Source organism: Scardinius erythrophthalmus (genome assembly GCF_964197995.2).
Source record: "Scardinius erythrophthalmus genome assembly, chromosome: 25".
Classification (NCBI taxonomy): Eukaryota; Metazoa; Chordata; class Actinopteri; order Cypriniformes; family Leuciscidae; genus Scardinius; species Scardinius erythrophthalmus.
The window spans coordinates 15,059,583-15,082,245 of record NC_138245.1 but is presented as its reverse complement, the minus strand read 5'-3'; the positions used below and the strand labels follow the sequence as shown (position 1 = coordinate 15,082,245).

Sequence of the window (22,663 nt, the reverse complement as noted above, 5' to 3'; positions counted from 1 at the left end):
CTTTGAAATTACCTCGACTCCCGGCCTACGCACTGAATGTAACTTTATCATCGATGCCTGCTAGTGGACATAAAAGTGATTTATGTGACAGGCACAAACATTGACAGCTGTGAAGTAGGGCTGCATGCAGAGTTTGAGAATGCAATACACTACAGTTGTACGCTGCTTCTATGTGTTTTTATATAGATGTTTACAAATGCTTGAGAACTGAAGTCTGATCGGGTCATGCAATGCAATTTCATGTCCCTTTGTGATAGATGTGTTAATATACTGTAGTACTTTTTGTCTTGTAAACCTCATCAGTTCGAATGCCCTTTGACTCAAAACTACCCAATATAATATTATACTGGATATCATTTAGCATTATTTTTATTATTATTATTACTCTTCCTATTCTTCTATTAATGTCTTCAATTTTATTTAAAAGTGGCTATTTTATTTTTCACTGATTCACTTTAAAACTAAAAACAATCCCATGGGTAAAGAAGAGATACTGTACAAAAGTAGCTTCCTCTCCCTTTAATGAGATAGATGAGCTTGTTTGAGCTTTTTGGTCACACTTTATTTTTGATGATCCTCTTTAGACATTCTGTTGACTATAGCTAACATTGCATCTGCATGTCAACTAACTTTAATTAGAGTATTAGTTGAGTAATAGTAGACTCTCTACTTAAAGGGGACCTATTATGCCCCTTTAAAAAAAATAAAGATTTACAATAAGTCTCTGATGTCCCCAGGTTGTGCATGTGAAGTTTTAGCTCAAAATACCCCACAGATCATTTTTATAACATGTTAAAATTGCCAATTTTACTACGTTACTACGTTTTCGTCACGTTAAAATTCCCACTTTTTTGGCTCTGGTCTCCTGGTGCCTTCATTTGCTATCAGAAATTTCATAATTCCCACTTCTGAAGTCGTGAGCTCGTCACATTCAAGTGGGCGACATCAAAGGGCGTGAGAACAGGCAGAGATAATGGTAGCTTTAGCAACATTAGCTGTACAGTGCCAACAAGCTCTTTCAGAAAGGCAGTTTGGAAGACGTGTGACGTGTGATACTTCCTTTGTCTGGATATGAAGTTTGCTCACGAAGCATTAGCATTGACCCATCTTTCAGAATCAACCTTTTTGAAAATCTAGCTTTGAACAACCCCTGGTTTGGAAACCAGCCCGGCGCAAAATGATTGGCGCAAACATATAACGTGTGACACAGTGTTATGTGCATTGGTACATCCCAAAACACAACACTTGTAATGCCGGCTGTGGGCAGGGCTTCTCCCTACAATGACGTCATTGTAGGGGGGAATCTGAATCAGCCCGTTTGAAGAGACTGCTTCTGATTTTTTGGAATTATAAAAAAAAAAATGAGTGAAGATTTTTACCATTATAGGCTGGTTGTTCTTACACACTGCGGACACACATCAGTGTTCAAACACCTTATAAAAGTGAATTTTGCATAATAGGTCCTCTTTAATATCTAGTAACACTTTATTTTGATTTTTTGATTATTTTGAATATTATATATTTCCTTTTTAAAAGTATGATTTTGAAAAGGTGTTAAAATTTGTTAATTTATTTCAATAGAAAATACTTTTTAAATTGTAATAATATTTCACAATATTGCTGTTTAAATGTATTTTGAGCAAACAAATGCAGTCTTGGTGAGCATAAGAGACTTCTTTCAAAAACAGATTTTCAAAAACAAGACTTTCTTTTAAAAAAATGACAGACTCCAAATTTTATATACAGTATCAGTCACATGTGCTGGCTCGTTGATCCAGAGTGATGAGGCTTGAAGAGCTGTTAAAGTCCCCCTGTAGTCAAGAATTGTATCCCTTAAAACTCATCTTTGATTACCAAAATTACATATTTAATGTGAAATTTTCATGTGAAAAAAAAAAATCTTCATGCCTTAAACTAGCTTGAATGTAATTACACCCTTGCTTCATTTAGTACACAGAGACATGAATATGCTAATTAGCCCCGCCTCCACTCACGCTATCTCACATATTCACTCAGCCAACTTACTGAGGTAAACGCTGCACAATGGTATCGCTCTGTACAACGTCGGACACATAACATTAATTAATTAATTAATATGATTAGTCTTTTGCTTGACTATGTTAACAGCTAATAATGTGTTGCTAATGTTACACAAACTATGTTCCCGTTCATGATCTCAGTCTGCCCTCTAACAATCATCAAAAAACCCTTGAAAAACTCAGAGCGTCAGTGGAGAAAGGCATATAGTTCATCATAACGTAGGCTAACATATACATTATACACCCACTATATTGCAAAATGTACCCGATTTTTCATATCAACAGAAAAATATGCCGGGATAACCTGACTTTTCTCGCGTCTCCCCTGCTAGCTCACTGTTAATGATATGCTAAAGCCCGTCAGCACATTGACGTGATTGGTTACAAGGTAGTTTGTGACATCAGAATCACCAACGATTTCAAACCACGTTTTTGAGACTGTCTTTGGTCCACTGCAGTTTTAAGGAGAAAATACTCAACAATTGTGTTGACTTATGAATTTGCACATGGTTTGTCTTAAAGCATATTAAAAACACCACATAGATATATAAACAACATTAAAACTTGATTTTCACCACAGGGGGACATTAAATAGCATTTAACAGAAATCAAGAAACAGTAGACAAGTAACAAGTAACGTTGACAAAGACAAAGCACAAATGCTAACTGAGGGTATAAATACACAGTAGCAATGAGGGACAGGTGAGACTCTAATCAATTACTCAATGAATCAATGAATAACTTTGGCAACCAAGGAAACAGGAACTAAACACTGGAACTGAACACAAAGTAAGACAAAAGAATATCAAAATAAAAGTCCATGGACCCAGACACATGAAATTCGTGACGTACACTCCTGGGGAAAAAATGGGCCAAGCCCAAAATGGCTAAACACTAAGCATTTAATTGTCTTAACCACAAATTATTCAAACTATATAGAATCCTTTCTTCTAAGAGTGTACAAGGCAGAACTCAAACTAATTTTTTAATATATTAAAGCTACAGAGTTTAAAACCCTATCAGTGACTGTTGTCAGGTCTCAATCTTGTTACCTAAGATGCTAGTAAAAGCGATTAGATGGTTAATTTACAAATCCAGCATGCTTCTTTTAAAGAAAAGGGATGATGCCATGCATTGATGGCATGACAGGGTTTTAAATGGCATTTAAAGGGCGATCCAGGCCTGTTCCGGGGGAGAGAAAGATAAGTGCTGCTTGTGCTCTACAATATAATGACACACACACACACACACACACACACACACACACACACAAGCATCCAGTTTCTCTCCGTGCCGGGTCCCTAGTCAAGCTCACTGTGCCGCTCAGCGCCACATCATACACAGACAAAAACAATTAGCATTTAATTTGATGCTTGAGCAAGAAAACAAGGGATGAGTGACACCATGTCTCGGCTCTCATCCAAAAATCGTCCCATTTCAAAACGAGGAAGCAGTGTCACACACCAGGAATTCCTTTTAGAGCGAGAACGCCATCGCGCTGCAGGCATCGGCTCTTCTGCCGGTGCACAACAGCGCATGACTGTCGATTCAAAGCTGCAAATTCGGCACCTGAACAGATGCAAAAGTTGAAACAGAGCGAGAAACACTTAACCAGCCCTGCTGCATCCTTAACTGTAAATGTCATGTTTACCCACAACAACATTTCATCCCCCGAGGGGACAAGTAGGTACTGTGGTTAATTATTTGTAAACATTTAATTGGCATTTTCACCCAAGAGAATTGCTCCGTTCACCCCAGCAGGACACTTGCACATCCTCATCAAGCATTAATCAAGCAAGCTAAATGAGGCCTACCCACGATTCCTGGCTCAGTGCTATCGAGACAGGGGGTGATGCTGGATTGTTATTCGGCGATGCAGCTTGACGAAAACAGAACGATTCGTTTACTGTAAATGCTCTAGATTAGCAGATCACCCAAGAAGCTTTGAGTTGGGTCATCTTTGGTCATTTGACAGTTTTTCTGAATTGCTAAAACACATTTCTTGAAACCATCACTCACTTTCTCAAAACCTTAAACACAAAACCAAATTTTCCAACCACATTTAGAAAACCTCTGACTCTTCTGTCAAAATCAAACAATTGCCTCAAAACCATTTGATCTGTGCTCAAAATCTAACAATACTTTCAGATCATACACACATCAAGTCAATTTTATAAACACTATAGATCATTCGTTAGACACTTCATCAAAAAATGGAGAACAGAGAATCCAAAGCATGCAGTTACAGAAAAAAGTATATTGTAACAAAGTAAACCAATTTGCAATTAAGGTGAATAAATTGTATACTGTATGCACTGCAAGTATAGTATTGTACTGAATATTGTATAGTAGGGCTATCGAATGTCTGTATATTCAGCACATGCATGCTGTGAAAATACAGTGACCCAACTGCAAAAATTCAAAATGAAAAGCATGTTACAGTACACTTGCAAAATCAAGGTCAGTGAGAAATTTATTCTGTTTCAGCATCATCTCTTCATGTTGGGTCTGGCCTGAGGACTTTGTCTCATCACAGGCAATGTCATCTCTGCAGGCAAAGGGTAAACCCCTAAAACCAGATCCAGCATTGACAACATTCTCCACATCTTGCTCTTTCTCGTCCTCATCCTCTCCCTCCTTGTTCACCATCTTTTATACACATACTCTTCCTCCTCTCCCTCTAATATCGTTTCCATCCATTGTTGGTATCAACATTCAGTGCAACATTTTGAGTCAGTTTTGACACTCTGTTTGGCTACTGACTTGTATTATGTACAGTTGGTTGGTCACATCATTAGAAATAAGTGTGAACAATTTTGAGTCGTTGTGTGTAAACAATGACAACTGTGTTGTAGTTGCGTTTAACTTTTGCCTGCCTGTGTTTAGCGTTTTGAAACATAAGTGCATCACGGTGCAAAATGTGTTTTAGTGAGTGAGAATGTGCTTAGAGTTTTGCAAAAAGAGTGCATGAAATTTGCAAACAGTGTTTTAACTACCTGAACTTTTTTAATGTTTTACAGAAAGAGTGATTTATTCGACAAATTCGTTTAGGCTATTGAGAATTTGGTTTAGAGAATGGGGTTTAGTGTTTTAGCAATTCAGAAAAACTGTAAATGACTCAATCATTGCAAACATAGCAGCTTTTCTAGAACAAAACCAATTGATTCTCTTCACTTAACCACCAGCAAATACATAAAGATAACCATAGATCTGATGAAAACAGCAGTTTAAGCAACCTTCACAATAATCAAACTACAACTGGTGGTGACAACAGGGTTCTCACAAGGGGTTGGTCATCATTAATGAAGTAAAAGATCAGAACTGGACTATTTGCAATTACACTGATTAGTTTAAAGATCAGAACTGGACTAATTACAAGGGTTATCATCAGGTCATCTGTACACATTGGTTCTAGTTGCAGATTAGCTCTCTGAAGGAAGCCAAGGAGCAAAATACATGCTTGAATTATACAGTGGTTGGACAAACGACTGGGCAAGAAGATGAGTGTCTCTCTCAAGAAACACTCAATTAAAAGCCATTTTCACAGCTTTCTCAAATCAGATTTATATCACAGTAGGAAAACAAGTTTTAATTTCCTGCTTTATATAAACTAAAAGTGCCTGTTAATTTTGGTCTAGTGAATGTACCCTTCTATTCTCCTGAGAAAAAAAACAAGCCATTTGATTCAGCAAGGCCAGATAATTTAATCGGCTTGGTTTATCAAACTATACTAGGAAATAGCATCTAATACAATCCAAGTCACGCATTATCTAGTGCACTTGTGAATATAGAGGGGTCTTAATTATATTTCATAGTGCAGTGTGATGGGGAAGGTAATAATTTATCCTCAACATTACTGCTGTTTTTTAATGTGTCTCTGCGGTTTTGCATGCAACGCGTAAATGCATCATCAATTTGAAGTTCACACATGCATATGCATGTCAACTGATGCTCTTTACTGACACATTTAAAATATGTCCTTGCCTAAGCAAAAAAAGTGAGTGTTTTGAGATTCTTAAACAACACCACCGCCATCCAAAACTAAAGGGTCATGTAATTATAAATAGAATATGAAGTAGCAGAAGTAAGCAACACAAGACTGCTATTGTATCAAATAATCACAGCCATGAATGATAATCAGACAAGACTGTGAATGTTGCAATATTGGTTTTATAAAGTTAAACTGGTTTTATAACAGTTAAAGGGGTGGTTGATTATGATTTCACTTTTTTAACTTAGTTTAGTTAGTGTGTAATGTTGCTGTTTGAGCATAAACAACATCTGCAAAGTTACAATGCTCGAAGTTCAACGCAAAGGGAGATATTTGCTTTTAAAGAAATTGCTTTTTAAGGACTACAACAAACTGGTAGGGACTACACAACATTCCTCCAGGGTTAGTTACATGACCAAACCTAAAATTTACATAAACCCCGTCCCCTGAACACGATTTATAGATTATCAAGACAGAATATGCTAATAAATGACTAAGATAACTACACATAAGCTACACAAATTCATCAACTAACCATTCAGAAACGTCCTGTTGCTTCTACATGTTGTCACGTCTTCTTGAGTCTCTCCATCATTGTCTGAATCCGGTTTGAACATAATAGGCTAAAAGTTTTTGAAATTTTCAGTGCATGTCTGTGTGAGTGCAAGCTGTTGAAGCTCCGCCCCCTGTGCCGGGAGCAGCAGCTCACTTGCATTTAAAGGGACAGACACAAAACGGTGCGTTTTTGCTCACCCTCAAAAATTGAAAATTTTAACATGCCATATAAAAATATCTGTGGGGTATTTTGAGCTAAAACTTCACATACACACTTCATCAAATTCTTATTTTACATCTTGTGAAAAGGGCATTATACCAGCCCTTTAAATAAACGTGGAGGTAATATTGAGTAACTTGCATTTTAAATACAATATTACCTCTTAATTTGTATATTTTTGCTCCGCTAGCATAGCTCTAAACGATGAATCGCCTTCTTTTTTTTTTTACTAATCAGTTGAGGAAAATATTCAGTAATTCATTCAATATAGTCACGTTTCATTCTTGAGTGAATCAGGGTATTTAAACAAATTGATTCAGTTGAGTGTATAATTCAAGGAGTTCCTGAATGGGTTGATTGAATGATTCACTCATAAAGTCACTTATCATTGGCTGCCTACTGGTACTAGACAACAAGCACGTGAGTTTTTGTACATTTACTTCATTACTTGTTGTGTCCTTAGTTGATGGAAATGCATGTCTTTTTGGACAAGGGTCCAAAAAGGATTCCCTTGTCCAATTCCCTTGGTTATCAGCAACTACCTGACACTACACATTACGATGCAAATGTATTTTATTTCATTTCATTCCATTTTTGTGATACGTTACGATATGATAATTGGATTACAACCAAAACCTTAGGAAACATACAGTAGACCTCACAGAGAAAGTGTTTTACAGTTTACGCTTATTTAAACAACTGTTGCTTTTTAATTAACTTTTTTGTTAATATAATATAATATAATATAATATAATATAATATAATATAATATAATATAATATAATATAATATAATATAATATAATATAATATACAAAACAGGGACTTAAAAAGGAAGTATCAGTGCAATATTGTGCAATGTATAAAAAGTATGCCAAGTTAGACTTCTGTTTCATGATTTTTATATAAAGATTTGTCATCATGGGTCAATTTTCAATTTTACATCACTCAAGTTTAATAATGTGATTTGTACATGTTTGATTTTTAACATCTTTATTTTAAATCATCATTTGATCAGATTGCAGAAAAAAGTTTTTAAACCAAATGTAATTAAAAATGCAAATGAACTAGCCTAATTTTATTTTATACTTGCTTGTTTTATTGCAATATTTGAATTATATTTCTATATAAGTATAGTACATTTTATATTATTATGGTAAATATTCATGATAGCTGTATAGCTTTTATATTGTCATAACAATATTACTGTTTATAATAATTGTTCATCATGGAAATAATGACTTCTGTTTCACTTATGGAATGATACAGAGCTTACTGTACAGTATTATATCCTTTAAAAAAATGTTTAAACTATTTGCAAAAGTAAATATTTCATCTCATCTCATTATACTGCACGTTTGACAAAATTGCATGCATGTGACTTCTGCTCAGCATATCGGAAATAAGTACAGTCATTTCACATTTTTATAAAGATTTGTCAGCATGAGTCTATGGTAACTTTGACATCTCTCAAGTTTGATGATGTGATGTGTACACATTTGAATATTATTAGCACAACGCTGGTATACTTAGAAAGAATACGTGGGAGAGACAAATGTGTGCCTGCAACCGCATGAGTTGGCCTGCTGCAAGCACTTTAACTGTATATCTACTCTGCGTGGCATGTGCACGTGTGTCTGTCGAGTGAATCCCCTTATCGAGTATGTGCCATGTCTCTTGTGCCGTCTCCCTCTAGATGGTGTAACATCTTGATTGAAAGTTGTCTGATACTGTCTGTCTGTTTCTGTCCTTGTCATTAGGGGCGCCATGATTGCTGACTACATTTACTGGCTGTCAGGAGGCAACAACCGGCACATAAGCAAGCTCATCAAACTGTATTGGCAGGTGAGGACGGATGGGCTGCTAGGTGCCCACTGCGGCCCAGCGCCCAATCAAAAGCTCACTGAATGATTATTGCTTAAAAGAGTGCCGACTGAGGTAAATCAGTGCGTATCAATCACAAAAATGTCTGTGTGTAAAACATCAGTGCCTTTGACGAGAAGGAACACTATTTAGTGTTGTGTAATGTTCTTTTCCCCTCATATACTGCACTCACACTCATTATTCCTGATTTATAGCACTACAAACTCCTTTCATTTAAATCTGCAATGTGTATTCACTTTATTAAAAATTTCAAGATAGTGGAGACTGTGGAAATATTCATTCTAATATAAGTGCTCTTAACTCTGGCTCCCTCTCTCATCTGAACTCAAGGGAAAAGCACTTTTTTCTAATTTACAGTATATAAAATGAATACATTTTGACCCTCTTAAAGTCGGTTGTATCTCTTGCAACCGTCTCAATTTGCATTTGCTTGAAGTGAGTTGAGTGTGGGGTTGCTCTCAGTGTACATCAAGCCCTCTCCTTTTTCATTTATCTATTTTTTTTCTCCGTTCCATTTTCATCCCTCATGGATTGCAGTTCATCTTGTGTGTTTATTTTGATGGCCCACAGTAAGGGTGAGCCTTTTCATCTTCCCGAACCTGTCCTGAGTTTTATTTTTTCCTATTGAAAGGTTTTCACATACAATAGAAACATGTTCACCACTAATGCTATAGAAAATGTATATGCTATTTTGACCAATGTAAACACTTTTAACAGTGTTTTTTACAGTGTGTAGAAAAACGCAGCATCCTGCTGATTACAACACAGATGTGTGAAAAGTGTCTTATAAGACATTGCCAACTTTGTTTCACGGTCAAATAGCATAAATCCTTTCAAAGTGTTTCACAGAACCTCAAATAGGTCACCATGGGTTCAAAACTGTTATTTATGTTTTTATATGTGCTGCAGAGAGGAAGTGGCGCAAATTGAAAAATCCCATTGACCTTGGTTTGTATCAATCCCTCCTCTCTTCCTTCTCTGCTAATGTAGATGACTGCTAGATGACTTACTACCACAACAAAATTAACAATTCCTCTGATTCTCGGCATGGTTTTCAAAACCTTCTCCTCTCTTTTTAACACTCCTCCTCCTTCATAAAATCACCACCATCAGCGGCCAATTTTCCACACCACATTTTGACTCACCCATCTTACCAGCTAAAACACACATTTTGCCTTCCTTCTCTCTGCTCTCAGAGGCAGAAGTCTCAAAACACATCCTTTCCAATCACCCTACTATCTACTACTCCTCTCCTTCAAGCCACTTTATCTTCAGTTGTATATGCACTCACTCATATCATCAACACCTCTCTTCACACTGGTACTTTTCCCACAGCAATTAAGCAGGCTCGGGTAACCCCACTGCTTAAGAAACCCACTCTAAATCCAGCACATGTAGAAAATTACAGATCGGTATCCCTTCTTCCATTCATTGGAAAAACACTTGAACGAGTCGTCTTCAACTAAGTCTCTACCTTTCTTGCACAGAACAACCTCTTGGACAACAATCAGTCTGGTTTCAAAAGCGGATACTCAACTGAGACTGCCATACTCTCGGTTATTGAAGCTTTGAGGCTGGCAAGAGCAGCTTCCAAATCCTCAGTACTCATCTTGCTGGATCTGCCTACTGCTTTTGACACAGTTAACCACTAGATCCTCCTGTCAACCCTCAAGACGAAGGGCATCTCAGGAACCACACTCCAATGGTTCAAGTCTTACCTCTCAGGTAGGTCCTTCAGGGTGTTGTGGAGGGGTGAGGTGTCACTGTCACAACATCTAGCTACGGGGGTGCCTCAGGGCTCAGTGCTTGGACCACTTCTCTTCTCCATCTACATGTCCTCACTACAATCTCTCATTCAGAAACATGGGTTTACCTATCACTGCTATTCTGATGACACACTCATTCCAGCCAGAGGATCCAACTGTAGCTGCTCGCATCTTAGCCTGCCTGACAAACATTTATTGCTGGATGAAGGACAACCACCTTCAACTTAACCCTGCGAAACTTAACCTCAACACTCCATCACAACTTCTCTATTCAGCTAGGTTCGTCAACCATAACTCCATCCAGGTCAGCCAGGAACCTTAGAGTTGTGACTGATGGTCAGTTGAATTTTATAGACCACATTGCTAGAACTGTCCTACAGATTTGCCCTATACAACATTAGGAGGATCAGTGCCCGGTTGAATAAAGCACCTTAACTGTATTTTTCCCTAAAGAATGCCCATTAGTTTCCCTTAAACTTAAGGTGCTTTATGCAACCGGGCACAGGTCCTTCCTATCGGAACATGCTACACAACGGCTTGTCCAAACTCTTGTTCTATCCAGACTGGACTATTGTAATGCTCTTTTGGCAGGTCTTCCAGCATGCACTGTCAAATCTCTGCAACTGATCCAGAATGCTGCAGCTAAAGTGGTCTTTAACGAGCCGAAGAGAGCAAATGTCACACCTCTCCTCATAAACTTGCAGTGGTTGCCAATCGCTGCTCGCATCAAATTCAAGGCACTGATGTTTGCCTACAGAGCAACCACTGGCTCTGCACCCCTATACCTACTTCAGACCTATGTGCCCTCCAGAAGCTTGCATTCTTCAAGTAAACGTCACCGCTCAAAGAGGCACAAAATCACTTTCACAAACCTTTACCTGGACTGTTCCCTGCTGGTGGAATGACCTGCCTAACTCAACCCGAGCTACTGAGTTTTTAGAGCTGAATACGCATCTCTTTTGTCAACACTTGACCCATTAATACTAACACTTACTATTCTACATCTATTTAATAAAAAAAACCTTGCTACATGTGCTAGACTAACTGGGACTGGTCATGTATAGCACTTGCATATTGCTGCCCTATTGTTAGTTTTATTGCTTCTATTGCTCTCCTCATTTGTAAGTTGCTTTGGATAAAAGCGTCTGCTAAATGATTAAATGTAGATGTAAATTTATCATGTTTTTTACTGTACCTTCATGAACAATGCTTTCAAAGTTTCCCATCCAATGTTTTTTTTGTGAATACTAATAATATATTAGTCTCAGCCTACATTAAATTAAGTTAAAATGAAAATGTAAAATAAAAGCTAATTTAAAAATATTAATAAATATTATAATAGAATAATAAAACTAAAATAGCTGGTCTGTGTGAGACTACATTCATACTTGAAGCTGAATACAAAGTAAATTCAAAGTTTTAATTTAAATTTTCTGTAAAATTATTATAATTGTATAATATTCTGACAGGAGATGACTGATTATCTCAAACAGTCACACACAAAGGCTTGAATAAGAAATAACTCATAACTCTAAATAAGACCTGGCACACTCTTCATTTATTAATCACTTCTGTTTTTTAAAAGTATTAAGTTTTACTTAAAAAATGATCAAAACCATATGCCAGTCTTACAGAAGTGCCAAAACAAAATATAAAAGCTAAATTATCATCAGAGAGGAAATATAATAAAATCACATTGTGCATTTCTGTAGCATTTCAGCAGGAAATATTTATGATCTGATTATTTAGAATTAAATAGAAAGATAGAAAGTAAATTAAGCATTAAAGCATATTAAAAAACAAATCCCTTTCTCTATTTCCTCTCACAGGGGCTCTTGGAGGAGGCGGTGATTATGGAGGAGAATTTCTCAGTCATGTTCACTCCCTGGTTTGGAAAGCCGTCCTTAAACACGATCGAGAAAGCAGAGGAGGCCTTCCGGAAGCTTCACCCAGCCTTCACAGACTACATATTTACCGGTACGAGGAAATTAAGAGACTCCGAATACATCGTCTGCTTATTAAATAGTAAGAAAAAAGACCTCCAACAATGAAGCACTCGAGTAGGAAGGCTTCAGGTTCACAGGCATTAGATTGTGTCTAACTAATAGGTTTGTCTAAGGCGGGTGTTGCCCTAGCAACAGGTTGTGAATTAGTGTGGTTTGCGGCGTGCAGGGATGTGTGGCAGCTCTCTTTGTTGTTCAAACACTGAGGCTTGAGCCACTCACACAGGCAGGTCAAGAGCGCACCTTCATGTTTCAATTACCCTGCTTCTTTTTCAAACACCCCCATTATGAACAAATCTATAATCCAGCATTCGGTTTGTATATGTTATCGAAATCCTGACCTTAGACCTTAAATTGCTTCAAATTGTACACTTTGCGGCAATTTACCCAACCATTTACACAGTATACTGAATGCGTTATTATAGCTCTGGGTGATTTTATGCGTGTTAGGTGTGCAGAGTTGTTCATTTAATTTGTAAATTAGTGTTGCCTTTGAGATTGTCAGTTGAGGTCATTGCATTGTAAGGCATGCAAGCAGAGTTTTTGCTAGAGAGAGAAACTGGACTATTTTTAAAACAAATCATTTGAGTGACTGTTTCAATGACTTAATAGTGTTGGTTTGTTTTGTTTCAGAATGAATCTGATTTTGAATGAATCACTGAATGAATGATTCAATGACTGACACATTAAGGGCCCTATTTTAACGATCTGAAACGCAAGTGTCAAAGCGCAAAGCGCAAGTAACTTTGTGGGCGGGTCTTGGCGCTGTTGCTATTTTCCCGGCGGGATAAATGAATCTTGCGCCAGGCGCAAATCTAAAATGGGTTGGTCTGAAGTAGCTTCATTATTCATAGGTGTGGTTTGGGCGTAACGTGAAATAAACCAATCAGAGCGTCATCTCACATTCCCTTTAAGAGCAGGCGCACTTTTTCTAAAGCGGATTCCTATTATAATGGCAGATTTGCCAGGCGCGCGCCAGGAGCGGTTCACAGCCAAGGAGAGCAACGCTCTCGTCAGGGACGTTGGGGATGGAGAAACACACCCAAATTAACTTCGGTTAAAAAGGCGTATGATAATTTGGGTAAATGTGTAAGCTAGATGTATGCTTTTATAATAAATTGTCTATCTATCTATCTATCTATCTATCTATCTATCTATCTATCTATCTATCTATCTATCTATCTATCTATCTATCTATCTATCTATCTATCTATCTATCTATCTATCTATCATCTATCTATCTATCTATCTATCTATCTATCTATCTATCTATCTATCTATCTATCTATCTATCTATCTATCTATCTATCGTAATAATGTATGATTTGCAAAAATGAAAACTGCTGCTTCTGTGTAGATGAGAGAATCAAAGTGTGCGTTGTGCACACGCTACATTGATTATGGCCAAGCATGCGCCCTTAAAATAGCATATGAATAACATGCGCAACGCGCCACTGACTTTAAACAATTTTTTCCTGGTTAGTGGCGCAATTGTTTTCTAAACCTGCAAAATAGCATGAAGGAACGTTTGCGCCGGAACACGCCTCCTTTTTTGCGCTGAACCGCCCAGGGAGCGCAAGTTCATTCCCTAGTTTAGCGACGTGCTTCTGTGGAGGGAAAAGTGCGCTTTGCGCAGGTGCAAAATAGGAATGATACATGCGTCGGTGTACAAAGTCAATTGCGCTGGGTGCAAGATAGGGCCCTAAGTCACTTGTTTCGTTCCTAAATTAAGTGAATTATTCACTGACTCATTCATGAAATTGCTCACTTGTTTTGTGTCTGAATGAATCTGTGTTTTTGAACGAATTAATTGAATGAATGCTTCAATGATTCACTTATAAATACAGTCACTTGTTTTGTTCCATACTGAATCAGTGCTTTTGAATTAACCGATTTAATTATTTTAGGACATATTCAACAAATCGGTCACTTGTTTATTTTTTGAATGAATTACTCTTTTTTTATAGCCTAGTAATACCAGACTCTGCTACTTCGCTTTGCTTTCGTAGAGAGAGTCTGGAGTTCCGTAATAGAAAAACGTTTTCTTTACCGCCTGGGGGCGCTAGTCTGAAGCTTAAAATCATTGGTTACCTGTAAGCCAATCACATAACGTTTGGTTATGGCGTGTGTTATGCGCATGCTCAGCCGCATCTAACTTCCACTGTAAACACATGTATGATGCGAAAACAAAACCATCGAGCGAAATACCGGAGTGAACATGGCTGTGAACGACTTTTGCAGATTATGTGAAGTAAATCTACGCATCCACGGTACAATCAGCGTCTACGTCATGGCTCTCAGCCCGCCCTCTGTTCGTTGATTGGCCGGCTGTTTTCAGGCCGGAGGAAAACGGAAAGCTATGACGCGGTCTCAGACTGAGTACAGAAGCGAAATGAAATTGAACGGAAGTACAAAGTCTGACGTAGTCAGGCTAGTTTTTTTATGAAACAATTGAATAAATGTTTCAGTGATTCATTCATAAACACAGCCACTTGTTTTGTTCCTAAATGTTTTTTATACATTTTTTGGAGTGAATTGGTTGAATTAATGAGTCAAATGGCTCACTCACAAATGCAGTCGCTCGTGTTGTTCTTAAATAAATTAGTGGTTTTAAGAAAATCGTATCCCAGACAGCAACATAGATCCGGCACACGTGTTGAATCCACACGTGGCCCGTATCTGGGCCGACACTATGCTGCTGTCTGAGATGATTGAGTTGATTCAATTAATTGTTTCTAAATTCCCCCACTTGTTTCATTTCTCAAAGAATTAGGGGCTGCTCACACAGAACACGTTTTTTCCATTACAAAGGTTTGTAAATGCGTTACTGTTTTTCTATGTAAACGCGCTAGACTGGCGTATATAACCGGTATACCGTTATTTTCTCAAGTTAAAATCAGTTCAACTTTTAAAAAACACGCCTCGAGACCTTGCGTTTTTTCCTGATTCCAGTGTCCGCGTCTTTCTAAGCAAAAACACGTTCAGTGTGAACGAGCCCTTGGTGTTTCTGAATGAAACGGTTGAATGAATGATTCAGTGATTCAGACAGTCACTTGTTTCGTTCCTCAGTGAATCAGTGTTTTTGAACGAATGGTTTGAATTATTTTATGTCTCATTCATAAAGTTGGTCACTTGTTTGCTTTTTGAATGAATCATTGTTTTTGAATTATACAATTGAATGAAAGTTTCAGTGATTCATTAATAAACACAGTCACTTGTTTTGTTTCTTAACGAATCAGTGTTTTTAAACTAATCTTTTGAGACAATGCTATTGGACTAAGTATAAGAACCACTCTTGGAATATTCATCAGATTTGAGTATATTTACAAAAATACACAATAATATAAAAAAATATATAATAATAATGATAACAATATATAGAATAAATAAGATTAAGTACATAGAAACCTGCGACTAAGTAGAGTCTCTGGGTTATGGGCATCAAATGGCCAGAATCTGCGAATAAACATTTATTCTGGACTAATTCATTATGAAAATAACTTTTTTTCTTTCAAAGCAATGCTCAAGAAATACACACTGGTGACGCAAATGTTATGCCTTCCCCTGCTTGGATCAAACGATTCAAAGACGCCTCACAGAGACACAGTAGAAAAACATGTCTGAGAGCATTCCACTTTATTGAACGTAGATTTACCATGAAAATTTCGTAACATCCTGACACAGCAGGGCGTCTGTCCCCAGGACACAATCTTATGATGCGTTCACACCGCAGCACAGACACTCTCCTGAACAGGCCACAAAAACCTGGATAAGATGAAAAGCTGTATATTGTAAGGAATAGTTCATTTCTGTCATCATTCACTCACATCATTTATTTCTTCCCAAACCACTATGATTTCTTTCTTCAGTAGGCCACAAAATGAGATGTTAAACATGATGTTCACATTGCAAACAATCAAAGTGAAGGGTTATCAGGGAGTGCCATGCATCAAAAATGACACGCACAAAAAAATGCATGCTATTTTAAAAGAAGAGCACTGTGAACATATGGAAAAAATCTCCTTTTGAATTCCACATGAGAAAAAAATGAACACAGAATTGGTGAGTAAATAATGGCAGAATTTAATTTTAAGGCTATGATATAATGCTGAGTTGGTTTGTGAAATCTACAACACACGAGACATTTGTAAAGATAATTTTTTTAAACCGAGAATGATGCAATCTATTTTATAATCCACAAATTCCATGGAGGACTCATCAATTCCCTGCTGTGTCTACATTCTCATTCCTCAGGGATGCAGCTTTTTTTTTTTTTTTCTTACTATGTATCTTCTTTTTTAACTAATTAAATTAGCATAATGTTCACCGTTGTGGAAAAATAATCCTGCATGACATGAATATGTGACACGTTGGATTTAAATTTAGTACCCTGGAGGAGAACAGTCACTCATCACAGGGTTGTCAACATCCATGTTCCATGTGCATAACCAGCTCTGAAAAAATGGTTGCGGTCCTTTTATTTGACTATGTAACGCCTTTAGCCATCTGTTGATGCAATCTCTTTGAAAGAAATGTACGATTTGCATTAAAATAAGGCAAGTGAAAGAAGACAATGCCACTTTTAGCATCACATAAACAAAATTAAATTAACATTGATCAAATCTCTGCATCTATTATCTAGTTCAGTGATTTTAAACTGTGACCAGCTAATGCAGTAACAAAATGTTTTAATGTACAAATGTAAACAAAACAAAAACAATTTAGATTATAGATAAGCTCAACATGGCCCAATATGCAAAACTAGGCTTTTATGCTTTTTGATAAAATAGAAATAGAACTTAGCAATGCAAAACCCACCACCATGATGCCAGAGTATTGGAGGTGGCTACCAACCATTGTTTTGCGGTTGCTAACAGGTTCGGAGTGGGCTTTAGTGCGTTACTAAGTTGATAGGGTGTTCCGGTTTACGGTTGTACAAAATGTAGAACTGAAGATTTGCTTTTCAATTCCTAAGTTGGAATTTGAAGAGTGAATTGGCCATACTTCACAGGAAGATGAAATGGAATGACAACACAGGTGATGCATTTTGGATAGATTTAAGAGATTGCATTAGACGGACAGACAGACAGGCATTAGCTGTTTTAGATGATAAAAATTAGATACTATTCTTTTTCGCCAGACAGATTTTTCGCCAGACAGATAGCTAGACAGACAGACAGACAGACAGACAGACAGACAGACAGACAGACAGACAGACAGACAGACAGATAGATAGATAGATAGATAGATAATATTGACAGATAGATAGATAGATAGATAGATAGATAGATAGATAGATAGATAGATAGATAGATAGATAGATAGATAGATAGATAGATAGATAGATAGATAGATAGATAGATAGATAGATAGATAGATAGATAGATAGATAGATAGATAGATAGATAGATAGATAGATAGATAATATTGACAGATAGATAATATTGACAGATAGATAGATAGATAGATAGATAGATAGATAGATAGATAGATAGATAGATAGATAGATAGATAGATAGATAGATAGATAGATAGATAGATAGATAGATAGATAGATAGATAGATAGATAATATTGATAGATAGATAGATAGATAGATAGATAGATAGATAGATAGATAGATAGATAGATAGATAGATAGATAGATAGATAGATAGATAGATAGATAGATAGATAGATAATATTGATAGATAGATAGATAGATAGATAGATAGATAGATAGATAGATAGATAGATAGATAGATAGATAGATAGATAGATAGATAGATAGATAGATAGATAGATAGACAGACAGACAGACAGACAGACAGACAGACAGACAGACAGACAGACAGACAGACATTGGCTGTTTCAGATTAAACAAATTAGTAACTAATCTTCATCCCTATCTAGACCCGTGTGGAGGTCATTTGTTGCCCCAGACGACGGACTGGAGTCAGCCTTCATCCACACAGAGTTACTACCTCACCCTTGGCTTCAGAAGGAGCGAGAACGGAGACTTCCTAAATAAACTGCTCCACAGGAGGTGTCCCACATTCACAGGTTGGTGTGGTCTCTCTATTAGCTGAAGGGAACTTATAATCTACATTTTCAGACCTCCAGTTCACAGAACACAGAAGACTTTTAGCACAGCGTGTTCATACTGTTGATCAGATGAAGGTTCTCAGAGTGTGCTGAACAGGACGGGTATAATCACAGCCACACAATACATCTTTGACATCACACATTCATCTGCTTGGGTGACATCCTTATGAGCTCTCAGTGTGTACTCTCTTGTGAGAGAACATGAACGCGTATACGCTAACCTCAGGCAAGCTAAATGGATCACAAAGCTTACGCCGTCGAATACGCAGTGCAAATAGACCTCTCAATCCTCACAGCCATTACAATGACAAAAATGTTTTAATACAATCCCGGAGGAATCGTTTCTATTCTGGTCACACTTTTTCACCACAATGACTTTGTTAGGTCAACAAAAAAAAAAAGAATTATCTAGTAGTGCATAGGAAATTGCTCCAATTGAAACCGAGGGCTAAGGCTGTGTCATATGTTAAATGTACGAATTTACGGACTGACCTCCAAGGTCACACCATCATCATCTTTCAAGAATGAGAAACTCCTATTAACTCAGCCCTTTTCTGTTCTGTTTAAACGGACAAGAGATTACAGGGCCCAATCAATGTATTGACATCAATGGCATAAAATTTCTCAATTAACCTTGGTTCGTGAAAAGCCAGAGAGGCAAAGATGTCGAGTCTGAACTGCCGTCGACCAGCCTGCACAGAAAAGCTTAAGCTGTGTTTGTGAACGATCTCTATTAAGAGGAGGGAAATCTATGGCATTTGTGTAATGTCCCAAAGGTACAGCCACAGCATGGGTCATTATACTAATCAATCATCCTCAAGATGCTTTAACAACTTCAAACTTCTGTTGCAAAGGTACTATAACTGCCACCCATTTACGCATGTGTTTACCTGCAGCATCACTAGTATGAATAACAGTTTTTATTAGAATATGTGGATGTTTCACATGCTCTGCATATAGATCAACCCAAGTATCTCACTAGGGTTTCGGGCCCTGAAATCACTGTATGGGGGCCCCCCAGGGGAATGTTTGTGAGCCCCCAGGGATTAGTCTAACGTTTCCCCCAGCTAGTGGTGCTCTTAGCATACATAATATTATGAAGAGTTGATAAAAATTCTACTTTTCCCTTAATGGGTGGTAGATTATTCAGCATTATGCCACCTAAACTCTTGAACTCACTCCCACTGAGCCTTTTTTAAAACTAACTCCAACTTTTCTTTTCTGTTTTTGTGTCTATCATCTTGAATGGAAAATATGAAATATTTTGCTTATTATTTTACTAAAATGTAATTATTCTACTAAATCCAAAAATGTTCTCTTTATCTTCAAGGGTAAATCATAGGTTTTTGATGTGGTCTCAGACATTTGGTCCCTAATGTAAATGATAAAACATGTCATTTGTAAGATTTATTGAACTCAATTTTGGTCTGATGCTTTTTATTTTATTTTATTTTTTTGCAGGTCAAAGATCTCCATTCACCTCTCCCAGCTTTAGAGACTTGGAAAAGATGTATGAGATGCAAGGAAAGAAGATTCTGCCAGTTCTAGATTTTATTAGGTGTACCAAGCTAAGTGTGGGTATATATTTATGTTCTTGTGTGATGCTAAGTGACTGTCCAGCAGGATATTTGTAAGTATTATACTCCATTCTCTGGTTGCCAGGGTGTTGCTCTGCGTTTGGTAAAGGGCTAGTCCACCAAAAATATTAATTATATCATCATTTATGTAAGCAATAAGGTATGAGAGGCTGTGCTGTGTCGTGAATGTGAAGCGGAGTGCCTGCAACCCCTTCAGCCGTGACTTATTCACGGTACCTTATTGCTTTTATAAAACGGTTACCACACATACTAATATTAAAGCCAAAAAATATGTATCAATGCAACTTTTAATGAAGTAAAATCACTAAAAGCCTCCCTTCCTCTGGAAAAAATAGTCCTTGACCGTGAACGGCAGTTACATTATTTCGCCTATAGATGGCGACAAATATTTTCTTTATGAGTGAGTCAGTCAGTAGAGAAGACTTTTATATTGAAAGGACTGAAACTTGTTGTGAACATGGAGAAGCAAGATGCAACTGACAAATGACTAGCATGTCAGGGCATGGAAAACCCCTTAACTGTTAAAAGGACAAGATTCAAAAAGATTTTTTATTACGAATATAGGACTGACCTGAAGGAAAATACTCTATCTAACGTTACTGAAAATGCAGGTACACTCACTCACTCGATCTCTCACAATACCCAACTCTATAAGCTTCAATGAACAATATCAATGAGAACATATGTTTGCATTGCTAAGAGTGGTTGCTAGGGGGTGTTGTGTAATGATACATAGAACCGTTGGGTGAAGCAGTCATAGCCGTGAATAAAACACAGCTATTGACCAATCAGAATCAAGGACTGGAACTAACCGTTTTAAAATCACCTTCTTCAGCCGGGGTGGGGACACACTTGTCATTGTCCTTCCAAACCTGTACGACTTTCTGTCTTCTGTGAAATATGAAAGAATGTATTTTGAAAAATGTGGGTAACCAAACAGTTTCAGTTACCATTGACTTCCTTTGTATTATTTGGGAACCAAAATTATCAACTTTCTTCAAAATATCTTCTTTTATGTAACTTAGGCTACTGCAGAAGAAAGAAATCTATACCGGTTTGGAATTACACAAGAGTGCGTGAATTACAACAAAATTTCATTTTGGGGTCAACTATACAGACCCTTTGCAAAAAATTCGAATATCATGGGAAAATTTATTTATTTCCATAATTCTATTCAAAACATTAAACTTCCATAGATTATAGATTCAGGGCCCACAACTTAAACGATTTCAAGTATTTAGTTGTTTATTTGTACATAATTTGGGCTTCCAGTTCATAAAACCCACGAAAACAGGATTTCAAAAAATTAGAATACTGTGAAGAAATCACCATTTACTCCTCAGTTTTTGCAAAAAAAAAAAAAAATTAGGATCACATCAAATCAATCAAAATATGGTACCTTCAAAACGATACGTCAATCTTCAATACTTGGTAGGGAATCCCTTTGCCTTAATCACTGCCTCGATGCGCCGTGGCATTGAGGCAATCAGCCTGTGGCATTGCCTGGGAGTTATGGAAGCCCAGAGTTCCTTGATGCTTGCTGTCAGCTCTTCTTTGTTTTTGGGTCTGGTGCCCATCATTTTCCTCTTGATAATACCCCATAGATTCTCAATGGGGTTTAGTTTAGCTGACTGTGGATATTTCACACTGGACCTCAAGCAGCTTGGGTTCTGTTCCTCACCCGTCTTCCTCCAAACCCTTGGACCTTGATTCCCGAATAAAAGGCACACTTTACTTTCATCGGAAAAGAGGACCTTGGACCACTGGCCAACAGTCCAGTCCCTCTTCTCCTTGGCCCAGTTGAGACGCTTCCTACGTTGGCTCAGGCTCAGAAGCGGTTTGACCCGAAGAACCCGACAGTTGTAGCCCATCTCCCGAGTGCGTCTGAATGTGGTGGTTTTTTTAAGCTGTGACTCCCGCCTCATTCCACTCTTTCTGGATCTCTGCCAGATTCATGAATCTTCTCTGTTTGATAATCCGCTGAAGCCCACGGTCAGCTCTTCTGCTGGTGCATCTTCTCCTGCCACATTTTGCCCTTCCACTAGACTTTCCATTGATATGCTTGGACACAGCACTCTGTGAACAGCCAGCCTCCTTAGCTATGAACTTTTGTGGCTTACCCATCCTATGGAGGGTATCAGTGATGGTCTTCTGGCCAGTTGTCAAGTATGCAGTCTTCCCCATATTGATCCTAACATGAACCACTGAGCCACGGCAAGCCTCACGATGTGGTATATCATTCATGTCTAGCACAAATGGTTCAGAAAAAGAAAGCTTATTATATTGGGTTAGGAGTTTGTTCAAATCACTAATACAAGTATGAGCAATAGTGCTAGTGATTCTTGCCTTAGCTAACACCATCAATTATATAGACTTCTGGGCCATCAATGACTAACAAGCCCTTGCTGTCAGTATCCCTGGCATATCACTAATAATTGCATTCTTTCTCCAACCTCACAGTGGTCTTCTGGAGACAAAAACATGCCCAAAGATGAAGTTTTCATTTTATTTGCAGCCTGAACTCT

At 37.6% G+C, this 22,663-nt stretch overlaps 1 protein-coding gene across 1 annotated transcript; it reads left to right on the top strand.

The window, feature by feature from the left end:
* The first annotated feature begins 9,597 nt into the window (after window positions 1-9,597).
* On the top strand, window positions 9,598-21,488 carry LOC308686000 (spermatogenesis-associated protein 16-like). Its single transcript, XM_081358201.1, has 4 exons — window positions 9,598-9,636; window positions 12,284-12,431; window positions 18,349-18,498; window positions 20,002-21,488. Exons 2-4 carry the CDS (start codon window positions 12,308-12,310, stop codon window positions 20,172-20,174), a joined length of 447 nt encoding a protein of 148 aa, XP_081214327.1. The 5' UTR covers window positions 9,598-9,636; window positions 12,284-12,307; the 3' UTR covers window positions 20,175-21,488.
* The last annotated feature ends 1,175 nt before the right edge of the window (window positions 21,489-22,663 follow it).

Excerpts from the sequence above, each read along its gene's own strand:
- LOC308686000 (XM_081358201.1), top strand. The coding sequence starts at position 12,308 with ATGGAGGAGAATTTCTCAGTCATGTTCACTCCCTGGTTTGGAAAGCCG. Across the intron at positions 12,432-18,348 it reads CACAGACTACATATTTACCG|ACCCGTGTGGAGGTCATTTG; the intron begins GTACGAGGAAAT and ends ATCCCTATCTAG. Across the intron at positions 18,499-20,001 it reads GAGGTGTCCCACATTCACAG|GTCAAAGATCTCCATTCACC; the intron begins GTTGGTGTGGTC and ends ATTTTTTTGCAG.